The sequence below is a fragment of the Neoarius graeffei genome, chromosome 9 (genome assembly GCF_027579695.1).
Source record: "Neoarius graeffei isolate fNeoGra1 chromosome 9, fNeoGra1.pri, whole genome shotgun sequence".
NCBI classification, from domain to species: domain Eukaryota; kingdom Metazoa; phylum Chordata; class Actinopteri; order Siluriformes; family Ariidae; genus Neoarius; species Neoarius graeffei.
In genome coordinates this window covers 21,018,854-21,042,952 of record NC_083577.1, presented here as the reverse complement: position 1 = coordinate 21,042,952, position 24,099 = coordinate 21,018,854, and the positions used below count along the sequence as shown (strand labels likewise).

General features: G+C 40.7%; 1 protein-coding gene across 1 annotated transcript in view; it reads left to right on the top strand.

The window, feature by feature from the left end:
* LOC132892116 (dynein axonemal heavy chain 7-like) overlaps positions 1 to 24,099 on the top strand; it is a 184,258-nt gene that overhangs the window by 93,686 nt on the left and 66,473 nt on the right. Inside the window, exons 28-35 of the mRNA XM_060930515.1 lie at positions 429 to 641; positions 3,182 to 3,280; positions 3,468 to 3,716; positions 7,072 to 7,221; positions 11,467 to 11,649; positions 12,578 to 12,754; positions 16,787 to 16,918; positions 18,673 to 18,894. Of these exons, the coding sequence (XP_060786498.1) occupies positions 429 to 641; positions 3,182 to 3,280; positions 3,468 to 3,716; positions 7,072 to 7,221; positions 11,467 to 11,649; positions 12,578 to 12,754; positions 16,787 to 16,918; positions 18,673 to 18,894 (1,425 nt within the window). The remainder of the gene's footprint in view (positions 1 to 428; positions 642 to 3,181; positions 3,281 to 3,467; positions 3,717 to 7,071; positions 7,222 to 11,466; positions 11,650 to 12,577; positions 12,755 to 16,786; positions 16,919 to 18,672; positions 18,895 to 24,099) is intronic.

The window sequence follows — 24,099 nt, the reverse complement described above, 5'->3', positions numbered from 1 at the left end:
TGGCAAATGAATGAGAGCGTATTATAATATAATGACAAATATTATTTTAAAATTTGTCACCGTAATGTGAAACAGATCACTTTACATATTGGTGCATGTTTTATAAAATTAATTTAAAGAATGAGACATGAGAGTGAGACAAGTAACACTCTGTTAACTCCTTTAACTTTTTTGACTGTTCAAATATATTTAGATATGATATAAAATCCAGTTTTATCGGTCCAAAAATATTGTATCGAGCCAAAATGGGTCCTCTTCACAGATTTGCTTCCTTCTTTTTCAGTCACATATTATATTGATAGTTTTGCTTGGAAGGAAAAGATGAGGGCAGACAAATTTATGGTTACTAATTTATCATTGGAAGCATGTTTATCCATAATGCAAATGACGCATTCATGATATACACATCTTTCAAATCTTTGCCTCAGGCCCTGTTCCGCACCGTGGCCATGATGGTTCCCGATTACGCCCTGATCGCTGAGATCGTGCTCTACTCTTTTGGTTTTGTCACGGCTCGTCCACTCTCAGTGAAGATTGTGGCCACGTATCGCCTCTGTTCCGAGCAGCTGTCCTCTCAGAGCCACTACGATTATGGTATGAGGGCTGTCAAATCCGTCCTGACAGCCGCTGGAAACTTAAAGGTAAGTCAACTTCAAGACGTTCAAGAGGTCACTTGGTTAATACTTGCATGTGAAAGAAATACACAATTTTTTTTTTCTTCACTAGGAGAAATTTTCATGTGAAATTGAACTATGAACATAATCTGTTCCTACACCCCAAACCCTGGTTTTTATTGTGTCTCCATACACTTCTCGAGTGACCACTTATGATCCGATCTCACTTCCATGCTCTAGATACAAATAAACAAGTACATCGCTTATGTTTGCAAAAGGCCAACTGCGTTGCTGTTTTTAGCCAGCAGGAGGAAGCAGTGCACGCCCCGTGACTAGCAGGGTTTATGTTAGCTGGCATGTGCCAGCTTTTAGTCCGTATTAGTGTTTTAGTCAAGACCACTGTATGTAACACTCAGTCAGGAGAGGTGGGACACTGAAGCACTGGGATAGGCAGGTAGTTACTTTGACGTAGCTTTTACTTGAGCTTTTCAGCTTGAAAATTTAAACTATACTCAGGCACACACCCACACTCTCTTCCTCTCCCTCTCTGCTTCCTCTCTACATACACTACCGTTCAAAAGTTTGGGGTCACTTTGAAATTTCCTTATTTTTGAAAGAAAAGCACTGTTATTTTCAATGAAGATCACTTTAAACTAATCAGAAATACACTCTATACATTGCTAATGTGGTAAATGACTATTCTAGCTGCAAATGTCTGGTTTTTGGTGCAATATCTCCATAGGTGTATAGAGGCCCATTTCCAGCAACTCTCAGTCCAGTGTTCTAATGGTACAATGTGTTTGCTCATTGCCTCAGAAGGCTAATGGATGATTAGAAAACCCTTGTACAATGATGTTAGCACAGCTGAAAACAGTTTAGCTCTTTAGAGAAGCTATAAAACTGACCTTCCTTTGAGCAGATTGAGTTTCTGGAGCATCACATTTGTGGGGTCGATTAAATGCTCAAAATGGCCAGAAAAATGTCTTGACTATATTTTCTATTCATTTTACAACTTATGGTGGTAAATAAAAGTGTGACTTTTCATGGAAAACACAAAATTGTCTGGGTGACCCCAAACTTCTGAACGGTAGTGTATAAGCCCCCAGCTGTCACTGCAAGACACACACACATCATTAATTTGACACAGGTGTGATCATTTTGCCACTCACCTTCCCCGGCCTCGCCCTCCATTTGCAAACTGGTGCTCGACCACACCCCTGCTGCTACAACCACCTAAACTGAGACCACGTCATGACGGAGACCAGAGTGTATCGAGACTGGGACAAGACCAAGACTTTTTGAGGGGTTGAGAACAAGTCAAGACCAGGACCAGACCAGGGTGTGTGAAGAGGACCGGGGGGGAGGGGTGACGGCCGTTAACAGGAAGAAAATTTCTAAATTAGAAATGAGCCACATTACTGGTTGCATTTGAAGCAGGAAATTTTACATCCAATCACAGTAATGACGTTAACAAATAAATCAGACAATGCGTACAGTAAGCCATTCAGTGAAATCCCTACAGTTGTGGTCTTGACCAGTCTTGAAATAACACTGAGACAAGACCAAGTAAAAATGTGGTCTATTCCAAGACGAGACCAAGACCTTCAAAAAGTGGTCTTGAGACTGGTCTCAAGTCCTACAACACTAGCTGGTATCACGTGTAGTCGTCCAGCAGATGAAATTATCAATGGCCAACATGTCTGTTGAGAAATATGCCAAGAATAAAATAATGTTGCCAAGACAACTTAAATATAAACTTCTATGATGTAAAAGTTTGGTTTCACCCCCACTGTTACGACAGTGAGATATTCACTCAGTGTTTAGTCATATGACTAAGCATTGTGCAAGATGAAAAGCCTACAGTGCATCACACACACTCCATAGCAACTGCTATAACTCCTAAAGAAATCGAAGATGTGACAGAGCAAAAAAAAAAGATATACATGTAATGTAGGCTAATGTCTTTATTTAATTAACAATAGCAAGGGTTTTTTGTTTTATTTCATTCTTGTAGGCTATTATACGGCTATTTAAAACATATATCTGGTAATTGTTCTGTATGGCTGGAATTCTGGAATATTAATAGTCATATTGGCCGTCAAAAATGTTGGGTATAATTGCTGGTGCTGAGAAACGAAAGCATTTAGCATGTTGTTGTTGTTGTTGTTGGTGTCTGTTGTCACACTTGTTAGTTCCTCTTCCATTCCTTAAAGTCATCTTTTAATATGACATTAGAGAAGGCCAAAGGAGCAGAGGATTTCTGCTTCATCTAAAATTCCCGTTCCCATTTTAATGCCAATTTATTTTCTGCACCATCACACTCAAGACTATATCCTTTTGTCATGTCATGGAATGACTCATGGAGTAAAGAAGTATTAAAATTAGCATTATATCATTATAAAAATATGCACAAGAGGAGTGTGTGAATGAGATTTGTTGTGCGTTGTATGTGTGATGCGTCTGTCACTTCAGGGCTAACCTTGAGAGTTGCCCTTTCCTTTCCATTTAGTTCTTTATTTCTTCCTCTTGCCTTCTCACACATCTTCACCATGTTTGAAATGTCACAGCTGAAGTTTCCGGAGGACAACGAGGACATTCTTCTGCTGAGGTCCATCATCGACGTTAACCTTCCCAAATTTTTGGCCCATGATCTGCCACTGTTTGCGGTAAGAAAGTGTATGCTTCTTTTATATTTTAGGTAAAGTTTGAGTATGCAGATGAAAATTTTTAAAATGAGATGCTTAGTGACAATTGATTTAGTTCACATTTTTGTCTGAACACTATAATTCAGATTTTAAATTTCTGACCCTGAACCCTCCCCCTTTTATTTTTTATGGGGTTAATCCCCTCTAGGGAATCACTTCAGATCTTTTCCCTGGAGTAACACTCCCAAAACCAGACTATACCATCCTGCTAGGTGCCATTAAAGAGAGTTGTGAGACGATGAACTTGCAGATGACAGATTTCTTTGCAGAGAAGATCCTGCAGGTTTATGAGATGATGCTTGTGCGTCACGGCTTCATGTTGGTGGGAGAGCCATTCGGAGGGAAGACGTGCGCCTGCCGAGTCCTTGCCAGTGCCTTGGACGATATCTGTGAGAAGGTAACATGCTTCTCTTCTTAATTGTGCCCAGAGATACAAGGCTACGTGATGTCATGCTCCTTTTTCCTCACAGCCATCTTTGACATAAAGAGATGTTCATACAGTGGTGCTTGAAAGTTTGTGAACCCTTTAGAATTTTCTATATTTTTGCATAAATGAGACCTAAAACATCATCAGATTTTCACACAAGTCCTAAAAGTAGATAAAGAGAACCCAGTTAAACAAATGAGACAAAAATATTATTCTTGGTCATTTATTTATTTATTGAGGAAAATGATCCAATATTCCATATCTATGAGTGGCAAAAGTATGTGAACCTCTAGGATTAGCAATTAATTTGAAGGTGAAAATGGAGTCAGGTGTTTTCAATCAATGGGATGACAATCAGGTGTGAGTGGGCACTCTGTTTTATTTAAAGAACAAGGATCTATCAAAGTCTGATCTTCACAACACGTTTGTGGAAGTGGATCATGGCACGAACAAAGGAGATTCCTGAGGACCTCAGAAAAGGCGTTGTTGATGCTCATCAGGCTGGAAAAGGTTACAAAACCATCTCTAAAGAGTTTGGACTCCACCAATCCACAGTCAGACAGATTGTGTACAAATGGAAGAAATTCAAGATCATTGTTACCCTCCCCAGGAGTGGTCGACCAACAAAGATCACTCCAAGAGCAAGGCGTGTAATAGTCGGCGAGGTCAGAAAGGACCCCAGGGTAACTTCTAAGCAACTGAAGGCCTCTCTCACATTGGCTAATGTTAATATTCATGAGTCCACCATCAGGAGAACACTGAACAACAATGGTGTGCATGGCAGGGTTGCAAGGAGAAAGCCACTGCTCTCCAAAAAGAATATTGCTGCTCGTCTGCAGTTTGCTAAAGATCACATGGACAAGCCAGAAGGCTATTGGAAAAATGTTTTGTGGACAGATGAGACCGAAATAGAACTTTTTGGTTTAAATGAGAAGTGTTATGTTTGGAGAAAGGAAAACACTGCAGTCCAGCATAAGAACCTTATTCCATCTGTGAAACATGGCGGTGGTCATATCATGGTTTGGGCCTGTTTTGCTGCATCTGGGCCAGGATGGTTTGCCATCATTGATGGAACAATGAATTCTGAATTATACCAGCGAATTCTAAAGGAAAATGTCAGGACATCTGTCAATGAACTGAATCTCAAGACAAGGTGGGTCATGCAGCAAGACAACGACCCTAAGCACACAAGTCGTTCTACCAAAGAATGGTTAAAGAAGAATAAAGTTAATGTTTTGGAATGGCCAAGTCAAAGTCCTGACCTTAATCCAATCGAAATGTTGTGGAAGGACCTGAAGCGAGCAGTTCATGTGAGAAAACCCACCAACATCCCAGAGCTGAAGCTGTTCTGTACGGAGGAATGGGCTAAAATTCCTCCAAGCCGGTGTGCAGGACTGATCAACAGTTACCGGAAATGTTTAGTTGCAGTTACTGCTGCACAAGGGGGTCACACCAGATACTGAAAGCAAAGGTTCACATACTTTTGTCACTCACAGATGTGTAATATTGGATCATTTTCCTCAATAAATAAATGACCAAGGATAATATTTTTGTCTCATTTGTTTAACTGGGTTCTCTTTATCTACATTTAGGACTTGTGTGAAAATCTGCTGATGTTTTAGGTCATATTTATGCAGAAATATTGAAAATTCTAAAGGGTTCACAAACTTTCAAGCACAACTGTATTGGTCACGGTTGGTCTGATTGTAGTAGGGAAACTCCTGTGTATGTGTATGCCAAGACAAAGCTGTTTTCAGATGCTTTCACTTGATTAATTTTACCTAAGTAATTAATTTCCTTTAATATAATTTCTTTTAATTTTGATTTTAATGATTTTACTTTCTTTATTTTAATTTCTTTTTAATCTTGGATTTTAATGATTTTACTTTTACTTTAATTCTTTGTTACTGTGATCCTCGTAGATTTTGTCTGCGGGACGATTTTTGGTGATCCTCGTAGATTTTGTCTGCGGGACGATTTTATTTGGTGATCCTCGTAGATTGTGTCTGCGGGACGATTTTTGGTGATCCTCGTAGATTTTGTCTGCGGGACGATTTTATTTGGTGATCCTTGTAGATTTTGTCTGCGGGACGATTTTTGGTGATCCTCGTGGAAGAGCCACTGTAAGAGCGCACTTTATGAGTTAAACTCATAATAATTAATCTCGAGGCTGATTCCTTTTTTGAACTTTATTTCATTTTATTATTTTATTTCTACTATTGTTTAATTCTTATTATTTTTCTTCCCCAATTATTTTATGTAATTTTATTTTCTATTGTTTACTGTTCTGCTTTTACTTCTGTAAAGCACATTGAACTGCCACTGTGTATGAAATGTGCTATATAAATAAACTTGCCTTGCCTTACCAATTGGCTGAAAAGTCAGATTCCCCAGGATTTCTTATGACATAATTTAGATAAGCACAATGCTATTTTATGTTAATTAGGATTGCATATTGTTCTTTCAGTAAATATTAATGGATACACCAATTTACCTGTGTTAAGTTTGTCATGAAAGTTACATATCCTCAAACATAATTCCTCTAATTTATAACAATACCAAATGTATCACTATGGCACACTCTAGTTCACTATATTTTCTTTTTAAAATTGTGTCCTGGTTTATTTTGAATGAATGAATTTATTTGAATGAATGAATGAATGAATGAATGAATTTATTTATTTCGAACATGTATAAAAATGTATGTAACTATTTATACATACAAAAGAAAGAAAATGAAAAAAGTGACAAAAAAAGAATAAATAAAATAATATAAAGAGCTAATACATTACAATACACCGCACATTGTTCGAAAAAGGAGTGGGAAGAAGTACAATACTTTTTTTAATTTCCCACCCCTTTTTAACTACCCCGAAATCCAAACTACATTAATACACTTATAAAAATATATACCACATATACACTTCATGATTATCCATATAAATATATAATTACAAAAATAAATATATACTACATACCATATCCATATACATATATATATATACATATACACATAACTATCTATATAAATATATAATTACAAAAAAATATATATATATATATCTACTACATACTTATCCCTGTAAATATGAAGATATCTATCCCCATAAATAAATATATACCATATACTAAGCTAGATAAATTTTGAATTTATCACAAAATTACTGAATGTTAATGATATTTCTTATATAAAGTGATAACATGGATGTAGCAGTCTGGATATGAAGTTATGCAGTGGTGAAAGAGTTAAGTGGAAAATATAAATTGTGTTTACAAAGTTCAAATGCTAAATTAAATGCACATGATTTTTTTTTCTCCTATGCAGGGCCTGATGGATGAGAACAAGGTTCAGATCACTGTAATCAACCCCAAGTCAATCACTATGGGTCAGCTGTATGGTCAGTTCGACCCTGTCTCTCATGAGTGGTCAGATGGCATACTTGCTGTGAGCTACAGAACTTTTGCCACCTCTCAGGTATGCTGTTATAGTGGTTTAAGCGATTGAAACGTGCACTTAAATTTCCTTTCAATAAGAAGGTCTTAAAAAAGCTCAGAACTACCGTATAAACACTGGATATATGTTATTATTCTATCCACATTCCCTGGATATGAACAATCCCACACTCTGATTGGCTACTCTGCTACTAGGCTATCAGCTCATATACCATGAGCAGAGAAAAACAAAATGGCGGAGCGTCTTGCTGTATCAGCCGAGGACGAAATAAAAATTCTACTCGAAAACAAAACCCCAAAAATGATCAAGTATTTAAAAGAAACAAATAGCTAAAAGGTTATTGCCCCCCCGCCATGTTGCCTGTTTCACACTCCAGCCCAGTCAGTGGCAGTAATGCACCTTTAGGTTGGTTTGCCAACTGCCAAAAAACCCTAAAGAAGAAGAAGAAACCCCGCCCCCATACAAAAAAGCAACAAAATATGGAATGAAAGTATTTGATGGTAAGAACATATCTTTTTTTTATTTTTCAAGAATTATTATTATAGCATTTTTCACAAATCGTGACTGTCATTTCGCCGGTTTGTTTACATTCTAAGTGGAAATTATTTTGTCAGACATTTTGTACAAAGTTTTTATTTATCAAATTTGCAAAAAATAAAAATGCTCTGTTTCTCAAAATCCAGTGAATGTGGATAGAATAAAACAGTTATTCCATTCAATCTCGTCATACATGGCTTATAGCCAACTCAGTGTTATGCACCTCGTCGGCTATCAGGTCATGTACGACTTGATTTCGTGGAATAACTGTTAATTATTTTCTCCTTCTAAAAATACTAGACATTTTAATGAGATATCTTCAATCCTGTGTTGTAAATCATCTTGTATGGTACTTTTCAAATACACAGAGATATTGTTAGGTTCTTCCTTTAAAATATACTTTACATTTAATATTCTGGATCATTTAGTAAATAATGATTTCTCCCCACCCCCAACATCTAATTAGTATTGTGAAGATGCATATAAACAAGGAAACTAGGCATTCCTAAGTTTTGCCGGATTGCCATCGGCTGCATAGCAAGTGTTGCATGTATATCACAGAATGTCCCTGGTATTGTTCACTGCTTGCTAGCTAAGGGTAGTAAGATAGATAGAAATTTGTCTAGCTGGACTCTTCACACATGCATGTTTCAGTCAGTCAGTCAGTCAATGAGCAAAAATGCCTCTTCTACACCAGCTAGGTGGTCTGGCAAAAAAAAGCTCATTGAGTTTACTTAATTCAGTTCCACAGATCCGTTCCATGTAAATTAATTGTGTTGTATTAACCAGCAAGATTTTGATCGCGTATTTTCAAAGCCCTGAATAAAATCTCTCACCCGAGGGCAGGATCGAACCAAGGTTGGTGGGGTAGTAAGGCAACAACATTTACCACTGCACATGCTTTTAGTGTTGGCATATAAGGTTACTGTTATAATTATTTCTTCTCATAAGCACTAATGTCCTCACAAGATGTATACATACAGTGGTGTTTTAAAGTTTGTGAACCCTTTAGAATTTTCAATATTTCTGCATAAATATGACCTAAAACATCAGCAGATTTTCACACAAGTCCTAAAAGTAGATAAAGAGAACCAAGTTAAACAAATGAGACAAAATTATTATCCTTGGTCATTTATTTATTGAGGAAAATGATCCAATATTACATATCTGTCAGTGGCAAAAGTATGTGAACCTTTGCTTTCAGTATCTGGTGTGACCCCCTTGTGCAGCAATAACTGCAACTAAACATTTCTGGTAACTGTTGATCAGTCCTACACACCAGCTTGGAGGAATTTTAGCCCATTCCTCTGTACAGAACAGCTTCAACTTTGGGATGTTGGTGGGTTTCCTCACATGAACTGCTCGCTTCAGGGCCTTCCACAACATTTCGATTGGATTAAGGTCAGGACTTTGACTTGGCCATTCCAAAACATTAACTTTATTCTTCTTTAACCATTCTTTGGTAGAATGACTTGTGTGCTTAGGGTTGTTTCTTGCTGCATGACCCACCTTCTCTTGAGATTCAGTTTCCTTTAGAATTTGCTGGTATAATTCAGAATTCATTGTTCCATCAATGATGGCAAGCCGTCCTGGGCCAGATGCAGCAAAACAGGCCCAAACCATGATACTACCACCACCATGTTTCACAGATGGGATAAGGTTCTTATACTGGAATACAGTGTTTTACTTTCTCCAAACATAACGCTTCTCATTTAAACCAAAAAGTTCTATTTCGGTCTCATCCGTCCACAAAACATTTTTCCAATAGCCTTCTGGCTTGTCCACGTGATCTTTAGCAAACTGCAGACGAGCAGCAATGTTCTTTTTGGAGAGCAGTGGCTTTCTCCTTGCAACCCTGCCATGTACACCATTGTTGTTCAGTGTTCTCCTGATGGTGGACTCATGAACATTAACATTAGCCAATGTGAGAGAGGCCTTCAGTTGCTTAGAAGTTACCCTGGGGTCCTTTCTGACCTCGCCGACTATTACACGCCTTGCTCTTGGAGTGATCTTTGTTGGTCGACCACTCCTGGGGAGGGTAACAGTGGTCTTGAATTTCCTCCATTTGTACACAATCTGTCTGTCTGTGGATTGGTGGAGTCCAAACTCTTTAGAGATGGTTTTGTAACCTTTTCCAGCCTGATGAGCATCAACAACGCTTTTTCTGAGGTCCTCAGAAATCTCCTTTGTTCATGCCATGATACACTTCTACAAACGTGTTGTGAAGATCAGACTTTGATAGATCCGTGTTCTTTAAATAAAACAGGGTGCCCACTCACACCTGATTGTCATCCCATTGATTGAAAACACCTGACTCCATTTTCACCTTCAAATTAACTGCTAATCCTAGAGTTTCACATACTTTTGCCACTCACAGATATGTAATATTGGATCATTTTCCTCAATAAATAAATAAATGACCAAGTATAATATTTTTGTCTCATTTGTTTAACTGGGTTCTCTTTATCTACTTTTAGGACTTGTGTGAAACTCTGATGATGTTTTATGTCATATTTATGCAGAAATATAGAAAATTCTGAAGGGTTCACAAGCTTTCAAGCACCACTGTATAACATATTTGGATTATGTTAATACCACAAGAATCGATCACATACCACATAATTTAAACTAGCAATTAGAAACTTGGTTAGTACCTACCAAAGTGGTTCAAGGAAGGACAACCGGTGTACTGGTGACAGGGTCATGGGTGTTGAAGGCTCACTGATTCGCATGGGGCATGTAGCCTAGCCCATGTGATCCAATCCCACAGAAGAGCTCAAACTGCTGAAAAAGTTAATGCTGGCGAAAACAGAAAGGCGTCAGTGTTAACTTTTTCAGCAGTTTGTGCTACAGTAGCTCTTCTGAGGGATTGGACCATATGGGCGAGCCTTTGTGCCCCATACAAATTACTGAGCCTTCAACACCCATGACCCTGTTGCCAGCTCACCAGTTGTCCTTTCTTGGACGATTTTGGTAGGTATTAACCACTGCATACTAGGAACACCCCATAAGATGTGCCATTTTGGAGATGCTCAGACCCAGTCATCTAGCCATCACGATTTGGCCCTTGTCAAAGTCATTCAGATCCTTATGCTTGCCCATTTTTCCTGCTTCCAACACAACTTCAATAACTGACTGTTTTCTTGCTTTGATGAGATAATCAATATTATTCACTTCACCTGTCAGTGTTTTTATGGCTGATCGGTGTATATTCCCTTTATTTTAGTGTAGGTAGATTCCTCAAGCATCCATCCGTTATCTGTAACCGCTTATCCTGTGCAGGGTCACAGGCTGGAACCTATCCCAGCTGACTAATATGGGCGAGAGGCAGGGTACACCCTGGACATGTCACCAGGTCATTGCAGGGCTGACACATAAAGACAAACAACCATTCACATCTACAGTCAATTTAGAGCCACCAATTAGCCTAACCTGCATGTCTTTGGACTGTGGGGGAAACCGGAGCACTCGGGGGAAACCCATACAGACACGGGGAGAACCTGCAAACTCCACATAGAAAGGCCCCTGTCAGCCACTGGGCTCGAACCCAGAACCTTCTTGCTGTGAGGTGACAGTGCTAACCACTACACCACTGTGCTGCCCTTCCTCAAGCACGCATGTTTCGACAATGGGACTCACTCAGTCAGTCAGTCAGTCTGTGAGCAAAATTGCCCCTTCTAAACTGTCCTGCCAGGTGGTGCAGCAAAAAACACTTTCTCATTTCTTTAGATTCCAGACAGGAAGTGGTTGATCTTTGATGGCCCCGTGGATGCAGTGTGGATCGAGAACATGAACACAGTGCTTGATGACAATAAGAAACTGTGCCTGATGAGTGGCGAGATCATCCAAATGTCTCCTGAAATGAGCCTCATCTTTGAACCCATGGACCTGGAGGTGGCTTCACCCGCCACGGTGAGAGACACTAAGACTACCATGTTTTCCCATGTTTATTAAAAATAACTAATAACCTGTTCTCTCAGTATGCTAAGCTGCAAAATGTTTCTTCACTGCTTAGCAAATGATGTTACATTTGTCAATTTATTTATAGTTTTATATTTGAGGACCAAACTCAAACCAGACTCACAAGGGAGCTTCACGGGGTGACACCAGATTGTGGGATTTTAATAATTACAGTAAACAGTCATATATAAAAAGGACAAAAATGTACTGAAGGGATATGGAATGTACATACCAGATCTGCTCCTATTTGGAAGAGCATGAGACAGGTTTTATAATCACAAAAGGACTTCTTAGGAAGCATCACAACATCACAGTTTCCCATAAATTCCATGCCCATAAACCCCACACATCTGCATCCTAATTACTTAAGAAAGTTAACCAGACCTAAAATCTGAGATTGTATCTGAACTTTGAACAGTAATTGGAAGATTGTTCCACACCTGGGGGGCTTTGTAGGAAAAACTGTAGCCATTATTATTCTAGGTACCATTTGATCAAACCAGGTGTGGTGGAACATAATCGACCAAAATTCACTGAGGTACTATTGAGTAAGACCATTCAGTGCTTTATAGTTCATTAGTCATATTTTAATAATCAGTAGCAAATTTGAAATGCAAATTCTGTGGATTTGTGTTGAGCATTAACCGAACACCTATAATCGATTTGCTGTAAAAGTAACAGTCCATTGTTATTGCCAGCTGAGGCCTGCTGAAAGAAAGAAAGACCTAAATCAGCAGCATATAATATCATAGCACTATGGACCGGTTGGGATTGAAAAGAGAGAGAGAGAGAACTAGACACTAAAAAAAGTACTACAAAGGAAATCCATGTACTTTTATATGTGACAATTTGAGAATAGATGGTGTTTGTGTGTGTGCAGGTGTCTCGCTGTGGTATGATCTACATGGAGCCTCATATGCTGGGCTGGAGGCCACTAATGATCTCCTGGCTCAGCACCCTGCCGTCCGAACTCAGCTCCGAGCAGAAAGACCTCATCACCGGCCTCTTTGATCGCATGCTGCCCGCCAGCCTGGAGCTTATCCGCAAAGGGACCAAGGTGCTCATGCAGATTAGAACATAAATCACTGCTGATGTTAGTTCTCTAGAAAAAAAAAGGCATTTGTTTAACCTTTTTGAGGTAGTAGAACAAGTGCACAAATATATATTTATACACACACACACACACACACACACACACACAGTGGATATAAAAAGCGTAAACACCCCGTTAAAATGATCGGTTTTTCTGATGTAAAAAAAAATGAGACCACGATAAATAATTTCAAAATTTTCCCACATTTAATGTGACCTATAACCTGTACAATTCAATTGAAAAACAAACAAATCCGTTCAGGGGAAAACAAAAAATTAAAAATGTACAATAAGCTGATTGCATAAGTGTGCACACCTTTAAACTAATACTTTATTGAAGCACCTTTTGATTTAATTACAGCATTCAGTTTTTTTGGGTCAGATTCTATCAGCCTGCCACATCTAGACTTGGCAATATTTGCCCACTCTTCCTTGTAAAAGCACTCCAAATCTGTCAGATCGCGAGGGCATCTCTTGTGCACAGCCCTCTTCAGGTCACCCCACAGATTTTTAATTGGATTTAGGTCTGGGCTCCGACTGGGCCGTTCCAAAACTTTTTTGGGGTCATTGTCGTGCTGAAAGATGAAATTCCTCTTCATCTTCATCTTTCTAGCAGACACCTGAAGGTTTTGGCCCAAAATTGACTGGTATTTAGAATTGTTCATAATTCCCTCCACCTTGACTAAAGTCCCTGTTCCAGCTGAAGACAAACAACCCCAAAACATGATGCTGCCACCACCATGCTTCACCGTGGGTGTGGTATTCTTTTGGTGATGTGCAGTGTTGTTTTTGCGTCAAACATACCTTTTGGAATTGTGGCCAAAAAGTTCAACCTTGGTTTCATCAGACCATAACACATTCTCCCACATGCTTTTGAGAGAGTTGATGTAATTTTTTGCAAAATTTAGCCAGGCCTGGATGTTTGTCTTTGACCCTATCCCATAGTCCAGACAAATGGAGAATACAGGAGATTGTGTACATCTGGAGATTCTCTCTTTTCTGATTGTGTACATGTAGTACACAACCACTTGCCAGAAATTCCTGCAGCTCCTTCAGTGTTGCTGTAGGCCTCTCGGCAGCCTCCCTGACCAGTTTTCATCTTGTCTTTTCATCAATTTTAGAGGGACGTCCAGTTCTCGGTAATGTCACTGTTGTCCCATATTTTCTCCACTTCTTGATGACGATCTTCACTGTGCTCCATGGTATATCTAATGCCGTGGAAATTTTTTTGTACACTTCTCCTAACTGATACCTTTCAACAATGAGATCCCTTTGATGCTTTGTAAGCTCTCTGTGAACCCTGGCTTTTGCTGGAGGATGCAACGGAGTAAATATCTGAACTTTATTTGGAGTTAATCAGAGTCATTTTAATTGATGGCAGGTGTGAACCCAAAAAGAATGAATACTGTAATTCAATCAAAAGGTGCTTCAATAATGCAACCAGCTTATTGTACTTTGTTTTTCCCCTGAACAGATTTGTTTGTTTTTCAATTGAATTGTGCAGGTTATAGGTCACATTAAAGGTGGGAAAATTTTTGAAATTATTTATCATGGTCTAATTTTTTTACAGCAGAAAAACCTTTTATTTTAACTGGGTGTGTACACTTTTTTTATCCACTGTGTGTGTGTGTGTGTGTGTCATTTTATATCCATCCATTATCTGTAGCCGCTTATTGCGTCCTACAGGATCACAGGCAAGCTGGAGCCTATCCCAGCTGACTATGGGCAAGAGGCGGGGTACACCCTGGACAAGTCGCCAGGTTATCGCAGGGCAACACATAGACACAGACAACCATTCACACCTACGGTCAATTTAGAGCCACCAATTAGCCTAACCTGCATGCCTTTGGACTGTGGGGGGGAAACTGGAGCACCCAGCGAAACCCACGCGGACACGGGGAGAGCATGCAAACTCCACACAGAAAGGCCCTCGCCGGCCGCTGGGCTCGAACCTAGGACCTTCTTGCTGTGAGGCGACAGTGCTAACCACTACACCACCATGCCGCCCCTCATTTTTTATATATATATATATATATATATATATATATATATATATATATATATATATATATACACACACACACACACACACACACACACACAGTGGGGCAAAAAAGTATTTAGTCAGCCACCAATTGTGCAAGTTCTCCCACTTAAAAAGATGAGAGAGGCCTGTAATTTTCATCATAGGCATACCTCAACTATGAGAGACAGAATGGGGGGAAAGAATCCAGGAAATCACATTGTAGGATTTTTAATGAATTAATTGGTAAATTCCTCGGTAAAATAAGTATTTGGTCACCTACAAACAAGCAAGATTTCTAGCTCTCATAGACCAGTAACTTATTCTTTAAGAGGCTCCTCTGTCCTCCACTCGTTACCTGTATTAATGGCACCTGTTTGAACTCGTTATCAGTATAAAAGACACCTGTCCACAACCTCAAACAGTCACACTCCAAACTCCACTATGGCCAAGACCAAAGAGCTGTCAAAGGACACCAGAAACAAAATTGTAGACCTGCAACAGGCTGGGAAGACTGAATCTGCAATAGGTAAGCAGCTTGGTGTGAAGAAATCAACTGTGGGAGCAATTATTAGAAAATGGAAGACATACAAGACCACTGATAATCTCCCTCGATCTGGGGCTCCACGCAAGATCTCACCCTGTGGGGTCAAAATGATCACAAGAACGGTGAGCAAAAATCCCAGAACCACATGGGGGGACCTAGTGAATGACCTGCAGAGAGCTGGGACCAAAGTAACAAAGGCTACCATCAGTAACACACTACGCCGCCAGGGACTCAAATCCTGCAGTACCAGACGTGTCCCCCTGCTTAAGCCAGTACATGTCCAGGCCCGTCTGAAGTTTGCTAGAGAGCATTTGGATGATCCAGAAGAGGATTGGGAGAATGTCATATCGTCAGATGAAACCAAAATAGAACTTTTTGGTAAAAACTCAACTTGTCATGTTTGGAGGAGAAAGAATGCTGAGTTGCATCCAAAGAACACCATACCTACTGTGAAGCATGGGGGTGGAAACATCATGCTTTGGGGCTGTTTTTCTGCAAAGGGACCAGGGCGACTGATCCGTGTAAAGGAAAGAATGAATGGGGCCATGTATTGTGAGATTTTGAGTGAAAACCTCTTTCCATCAGCAAGGGCATTGAAGATGAAACATGGCTGGGTCTTTCAGCATGACAATGATCCCAAACACACTGCCCGGGCAATGAAGGAGTGGCTTCATAAGAAGCATTTCAAGGTCCTGGAGTGGCCTAGCCAGTCTCCAGATCTCAACCCCATAGAAAATCTTTGCAGGGAGTTGAAAGTCCGTGTTGCCCAGCGACAGCCCCAAAACATCACTGCTCTAGAGGAGATCTGCATGGAGGAATGGGCCAAAATACCAGCAACAGTGTGTGAAAACCTTGTGAAGACTTACAGAAACGTTTGACCAACAAAGGGTATATAACAAAGTATTGAGATGAACTTTTGTTATTGACCAAATACTTATTTTCCACCATAATTTGCAAATAAATTCTTTAAAAATCAGACAATGTGATTTTCTGGATTTTTTTTTTCTCATTTTGTCTCTCATAGTTGAGGTATACCTATGATGAAAATTACAGGCCTCTCTCATCTTTTTAAGTGGGAGAACTTGCACAATTGGTGACTAAATACTTTTTTGCCCCACTGTATATATATTATTGTGTGTGTGTGTGTGTGTGTGTGTGTGTGTGTTCTGATAATTGCACAAAAAGAGACAAACTGGCTTGATATCTTCTCAGCATAGCATTAGCATGTTTTGCCCTGATATTCACAAAACATGACAATCTTTAATGATTTATTTTAGCTTAAGACTTCCCAGACGTTCCAGCTTTTCTGAAATAAATATTTCGTCTATGTTTTTCTGTGTCAGTGCTCCCTCCAAGCATAGTTGTACCACTTCTTTATAAAACAGAGGTCTGACCTGTTGCTCTTTCTCTTTTCTGACTTTCATAAGGAGTTGTCTCCGACAACGGACACCAACTTGGTGCGCTCCCTGATGAACCTGATGGATTGCATGATGGACGAGTTTAGAGATGAGAGCCACATAAAGGGCATGAGCGAGAATGATGTGTGCTCCTGGATTGAGGTGAGAGAGTACACAATCCTTAACCTCACATGCACTGCTTAGTGTGTTATACATAGAATGTCACTTGTTCTCCCCGTGTACTTAGGTTGTGTCCCACCTCCCTAAAGCATCTACTAGCTACTATATTTTACCCTTAGTGTGAATGAGTGTTTGTCAGGGTGTGTAATTGATGCCGTGTGATAGACTGATATTCCAACCTGAGCAAAATGAAGTGCTTTTAGAAGATTGAAGATGTTCCTCAGCCAAAATACAAGTCACTTGTCATTTGATTCGTTTACTTGGTCACATTTTATTTTTCTTTAATAACTGCATCAATCCTGTAAAGTAAGGATCCTACCACTGTCTTCAGGCAGATACTGTCATACATTTTCACTAAGAGCAAATTCAGTTAGAGTTTCTGGTCAGTTTTGGTCCATGTTCACCAGCTTTTCCAAAAATCCCAAATTCCAAAAATTGAGAACCAGTGATTTTACAGTGTCCTAGGGTTCTATACAGTCATCATCCTGGAACTTGGGAGTGTCAGTGTTGTGTTCTGTTTGAACAAGAACAACAAAACACAACTTCAGAATCTGACCAACACTTGAACATCTGCTTTTATCCTAAATGGCATCCATCCAGGTGTACAACGTATTGATGTTGTATAGTAAGACACTGCTTACTATACTGCTTACAACAAAAATGAACAAGGTGCAGTAATGCAAATAAGAAGAGTCACAATTTGGCAACTACTTTGGCAAGTGGGGTGTTTGTTTGTATGATGGAAGCATTTTTCTGTGCTTTTTGTTTTAAGTATTCGTTCCTACTCACCCCCAAGCCAGACAGTGAGACTTGCACTGTAGTTACCCCACTGTATGTGTGTGTTTAAATTTATACATTCACTCCAAAGTTGCAAAAAAAATTTTCTGAACAAAGTCTTTGACCTGAAGATAATTATTGGTTGAAATATAATGAACTCTATAGCAGCACCTGAAGCTTCAATTATGGAGCGCCAATGTCAGCTAAAATGCCGTCTTCTGTAGCCTCTTTTTTGGATACTGTAGATTGCAGCATTGTGTAGATTGTGTCATTTAAAAGTTACTGGTTAGAATGTGGTTGTATAATCAAGCACATTGGGTTTTGTGATCCTTAGTCACTGGTCATTATCCCCCCCCCCGCAAACAAAGTTGGGGGGGGGGGGTAATATAGGAATCACCCTGTCCATCCATCCGTCTGTCTATGTGTCTTGTAAGCGCAACTGCTCATAAATGTTTTGATGGACTTTGATGAAACTTTACACAGTTGAAGTATTCCACCTGAAGATGTGCATGAAGGAAAATAATCCCAGTCCAATGTTTCATAGGGGAGATAATTTAACTTATTCCCTTACATATGGCAATATATGATGACAGGCTTGTAAGAGTGGGGTATTTTATAGTGAGTTTTTTTCACTTGCAGATGATTCGCAGTAATTGTGCAGGCTATCCACGAAAGAATGAGATCATGTGACCAGTGTGCACTCTATATGTATTTTAACTCCATGGGTTGCTCAGATTAGGGACTTCTAGTGTCCAAATAGTGTAATTGCATTAGATGAATAATTAATAGAAAGCTGATTTTCCATGATCTGAATCGCACCTTTCCACAATGCACATCACCACTTTTTTTTTTTTTTTTGTACCCCTAGTATTTTCATAACCTGTTTTTGGTAGTGGAACAAGACTCCACTGTAACTAACCCTTAGGTAACTGACATTGTTCTCTCTCTCTCTCGGCTAGGGTATATTTGTGTTCTCTTTGGTGTGGTCTGTGGGTGCCAGCTGCACAGAGCTTGGGAGAGTAAAGTTTGATGGTCTGGTGAGAGAGCTGCTAACGGGTGCGCTGACTGAGGAGACACGGGAAAAACATGGCATCCTGGAGCACGTAGAGGCACCAAGCAAGCAGCTCACAGTTCCCTTACCTGCCGAGGGCATTCTCTATGAGTACCGCTTCATCAAAGAGGTCAGCACTGACATACAAGGAGAAGCAAGTCGAGTAGTGTCTTTCTTCCCAGTTTGACTCATTTTTATTTCTCTAAATGTTATCGTAATTAACCCCTGGGAAGTTGGGTCTTTAGAAGTTAAATGGTCAATTTGTACATGCAGTAACATTATGAAGAGTTGTTCTCTGTCAAGATAAGGTGGCAAGCTGCTGTTGAAAAACCCTGGATATTTAACAGTTATTCCATGAAATTGAGTCATACATGAGCTGATAGCCAATGAGGTGTGTAGCACCTTAACTCAAATTCTAACTCAGTGGGCCCACACTCAAACAGGCGCGCGCGCACACACACGCATACACAGCCAGCAAAACAAAAGAAACCCCTCGTTTCAGGCCTGATGCTACAATGCTTGAGCATGAGGAAATCCACAGTATTTATCCGCTCGATGGACAGAGCAGTGTAAAAAAAAAAAGAATTAAAGATATAACCTCCCAGTGAAAATCAAGTCTAAACAGCAACAGTCTACCCAGTCCGAGTATCTGGTGAAGGGTGATGCTGTAGGCAGGTGTAGTCTCTCCCAGGCCGCAAGCGACGTCTGAATGATGACTTGTTGCACACACTAGCAGTGTTTCAGATAAATCCTCAGGGTTCCACATTGAAATGATGAGTCACAGCCGATAGTGTTAGCTGGATTAGCTATACAGTGGCTGAGGGCCCGTTTACACAAGGACGCTGTCGGGTAAAAATGACTAAATATTTTATCAGAAGTGCCTTTTGTCTACACGGGGACGGCATTTCCGAGGCTGAAAAACGGATAAAATTGAAAACGCCTTCCAGAGTGGATAAGTTAAAAACAGCCCCCGTTGCATATCCGTCTAAACTACCCAATACGCGAAACTCTGCTCGGATCTGCTCACGTCGGGTATGCGTTTACGTCATACATATGTCATATACTGTACATGCCAGCCCGGGAAGTAAGAAAGTAAGTAAAAAAGTAAGAGCATGTCTGATTACATCGATCCAACGGACCTTCAAGCTGCCCTGTGTTTTAATGCAGTAGATGTGTTTTCCTGCTCACCCGCTCGGCTGGAGCTCCTCAGTTTGGTGTCGCCAAGTTGCACACGCGTGTGCGTGCACGTGCGCCGCCTATTCAAGCCGCTCGTGAAACCATAAACCCGAGACTGAAAACAAAACTAGCAGCCGAACGGGTTTATTTTGCTGAGATGGACACTGCCTTTTCTCTTCTTCACCGAAACAAGAGTGAGTGTTACTTAATAAAGGTAGGTTAAAAGAGTTTCGGTTTGCTCCTGCTCCTCCCTCGAGCACTACAGTACCTCAGCCGGACCGGTGTTCTGTAAAGTTATCCTAGCAAGTTCGCATACAGACCGTTTTATTATTCAAAACAAGTCATTACAAATTATTTGACTCGGCCAAAGACTCGACCAATATGCACAAAACATAAAAATCGGCAAATGCGTGAAATTCTCACCGATTTTCTATCAGCCCAGCTGATCGGTGGGACAAAACTACTGTTGAATTTTCCTACCCTCCTGGATTTCGCGCATGCACAGTAGGCTTGGTAGGACAAATCCAAGAGGTAGGATAACTTTACAGAACAGCGGCGCAGATGTGCAGATCAGACAAGACGGAAGACGTTGCGCATGCGTGCAGACATAGCGGAGACATTTATGCGTCACCGTATAGACGCAGATTTCCTCCTTGAAAACGGTCGTGTAGACGCGGAAAAAAGTGAGAACGAAAACGGACTTTTGCGTTTTTGTTTCAGACCGTCCCCGTGTAAAGTGGGCCTAAGAGTCCATCCGCTTTTATGAACAATTGCTAATAACACACTCCGAACTAGCTTACAAGCTAGCTAAACACGTGCGCAACTTACAAAAGAAACTTCAAGTAGAAATGTCTCTAGTTGCTCACAAACCAGGTGTAGATCAAGTATTCAGTTTCAGAATGTTGAGCAGACAGTCTTTTAGATACTGAAAACTACACACTCAATGTAATTTACACACTTGCTGTGATGTGACTCCGCCATCTCATCCGTGCTGTCTGTCTTGCTCCCCAAAATTAACACACACGCTCATTCTCTCTTCCTGTCTGTGCCTTAAATCACACACCTTCAACCAATGAATGACCAGTATTATCCTTATTCTCAATCAATACTTCCTCCTTTCACCATGAACTTTTCAAAATAAAAGGAAATATTTAACAATGTACATTTGTATCTTTTAAACCTTTTGAAACTTATTACATTTTTAAGCCTTATCAAATTTTAACCTTTATGAAGTACCCTTTTAAACCATTTTCGTAACAGTTTTAACTAAAGAAAGTAATATATTTACAAATATGCTTTCTATTTTAACATCTATTTATTTTAATGTGTGGGGATTTTAACAGGGTTAGACTTCATTTGAAAGTTATATCTGTTTTATATCTGGAACAGTCTCCTTTTTTGAACAGTCAGAGTGCAGGCACATACGGATACAGGTGCAAGGGAGAGCGGGAGAAGCAAACTCTCCCGACGAAGCCAAATCAGAAGACGAGAATCAGTGTTGGGGAAACGGGTGGAGGTCGGTCGATCGGCAAACAGAGTATCAGAGGAGAGACTAGGAAACGAGGTCAAGAAAAATGCAAACTATAGTCAAAGATGGAAAGGCAGCCAGAAAGCAAACAGCTTGGTAATGACAAGAGAGAAACACTGAATGATACTCCGTGGTGAATGAGTGTGAGAGTGGTGTTTTTAAGTAGGGGAGCTGATTACTGAGATGATGAGTGACGGGTGTAATTAGTAAGCTGGAGACAGAGGGCACTGTGGTTCTTGGGAGATGTAGCTCGTGTTGGCCATGTTTGAAGGCTGTTTCAAGCTTGTGCTCTCAACACCGTTACTGACAGAACACCCCCAAGGAGCTCCCTCTGGGGGCCATGTTCTTTCTTGGGTGCCCTCTCCCTCTTGGTGCAGGCTTGTTGGGGTGCTGGCTGTGAAAGTCCTGTAACAGAAGAGGGTCTAGAATGTCATTCGAGCATACTCAACTTCGCTCCTCGGGTCCGTATCCCTTCCAATCTACCAGGTACTCCACTCTTCCTTGTCTACGTCATGAGTTCAGGATCTTGTTTACCTGGTAGATGGGTTCCCCTTCTATGTCAGGGGGGCTCCTGGGTGGGAGTGTTCTCAGACAATAGCCCTTGGATAGCTGGCTTCAAACATGAGACATAGAATATTGGTGCCACACGACTGTGAAGTGGGATCTCAAGTTTGTAGGAGACCTTGTTTATGTGCTGGAGGACCTTGTATGGGCCAATGTAGCATGCCTGAAGTTTTATGCATGTGTTGGGTTCCTTCAGTTCTTTTGTGGAAACCCATACTCCATCTCCTGGGGAGTATTCCAGGTTCTTGCTCCTGTGTTTATCAGCGTATTGCTTATACTTTGTGTTGACTACTTCAGTTCTTTGGTGGACGACCTCCCATACCTGTTGGCTTCATTTGAACCAGTTGTCCACCGCTAGGTACTTGGACCAGTACATCATTGCATGGGAACGGGGGGGGGTGTAGCCGAGTATGCACTGGAATGATGTTAGTTGGGTTGCAGAGTGCTTGAGCGAGTTTTATGCATGGCAGAAATTGTGCCCAGTCCCCCTGGTTCTGGATGCAGAAGATGCGTAGGAAGCTTCCTACCTTCTGGTCGGCCCATTTGACCTGGCCATTGGATTGCCTGATGTGAGACTCACTGAGACTCCCAACTTCTCCATGAAGTAAGACCAGAGTCAGGAGATGAACTGAGGCCCTTAGTCACTGACAACGTCCTCAGGGAAGCCAAAATATATGAAGATGTGGTGAAAGATTAATTCGGTGGTTTGAAAAGCTGTAGGTAGACCAGGTAACGTGATGAGTCTGAGGGCCTTCGAAAACCTGTCTATGATGACCAGTGTTGCCCTGGGAAGGAGGTAGGTCTATGATGAAGTCGATGGCCAGGTGCAACCAGGGTCTTTGGGGTACAGGGAGGGGGCATAATTTTCTGGCAGGTGGGGTTCATGGTACCTTGGCTTTAGCAGACTCTGAGCATAAGGAAAAAAAAGTTATTTATTTCTATGACCGTATTCTCCCACCAATATTTATTCTACACCAGCTGGTGTGTATGATGGCTACTGGGATTGCCCGTGGCAGGTGATGCATGCACCCAAGTAATGATCCTGCCTCTGAGATGGTGTGGGACATACAGAAGATCAGGAGGGCAGTTTTTTGGGAGTGTTTGAGGTTGTGAATTCTTAATCTCCTTGTCCAAATCCCAGGTGATGGCCTGAACAAAGCATTCGGGTGTAAGGATGGGATGAGGTTCTGAGTTATGTGGAGAGGAGCTGTGAATTCTGGATAGCGCATCTGCCTTAGTGTTCCTGGAGCCAGGACGGAAAGATATCGTGAACCTGAAACATGTGAAGAACAGAACCTGTCTGGCTTGATGTGGGTTGAGACGTCTTGCCTTCTTGAGATATTCCAGGTTCTTGTGGTCAGTTAGGATAATGAAGGGGTATGTGGCTTCCTCAAGCCAATGTCTCCATTCTTCCAGGGCTAGCTTGATAGCTAGTAGTTATCTGTTGCCTATGTCATAGTTCCTCTCTGTGGGTGTGAGCTTCTTAGAGAAAAAGGACCTCTGGGTGTAGTTTGAGTTTCTCCCCATATCATTGGGAGAAAACACCTCCTGCTCCCGTCTCAGATGTGTCTACCTCTACCACAAATGGCTTAGCGGGGTCAAGATGTTGAAGTATGGGAGTGGTGGTGAAAGCAACCTTGAGTTTCTCGAAGGCTTCCTCAGCTGCTGGATTCCACTGGAGGCGCCGAGGATTGTTCCTTAGGAGAGAGGTCAGAGGCGCAGCAATGGTACTGAAGCCCCTAATGAAATGATGGTAGAAATTAGCAAAGCCCAGAAAATGCTGTAGCTCCTTGATTGAGGTAGGGACTGGCCAAGACTTTCGCCTGGTCTATGCTAACTCCTTCAGCGCTAATGATGTACCCCAAGAAAGAAATCTGGCGTACATGAAATTCACATTTTTCTGCTTTAATGATCTTTTATATGATTTTTATAAAGTCTTGAAACAGAAACTTATTACAAAACTACAAAATAAATGTCACTCAGAAAACCATTATTCTTAGAGGCAATCACATATCACAACAAGCACTGGATTTACCTTGAGACTGGTACTGCTGTTCGAGAGATGCT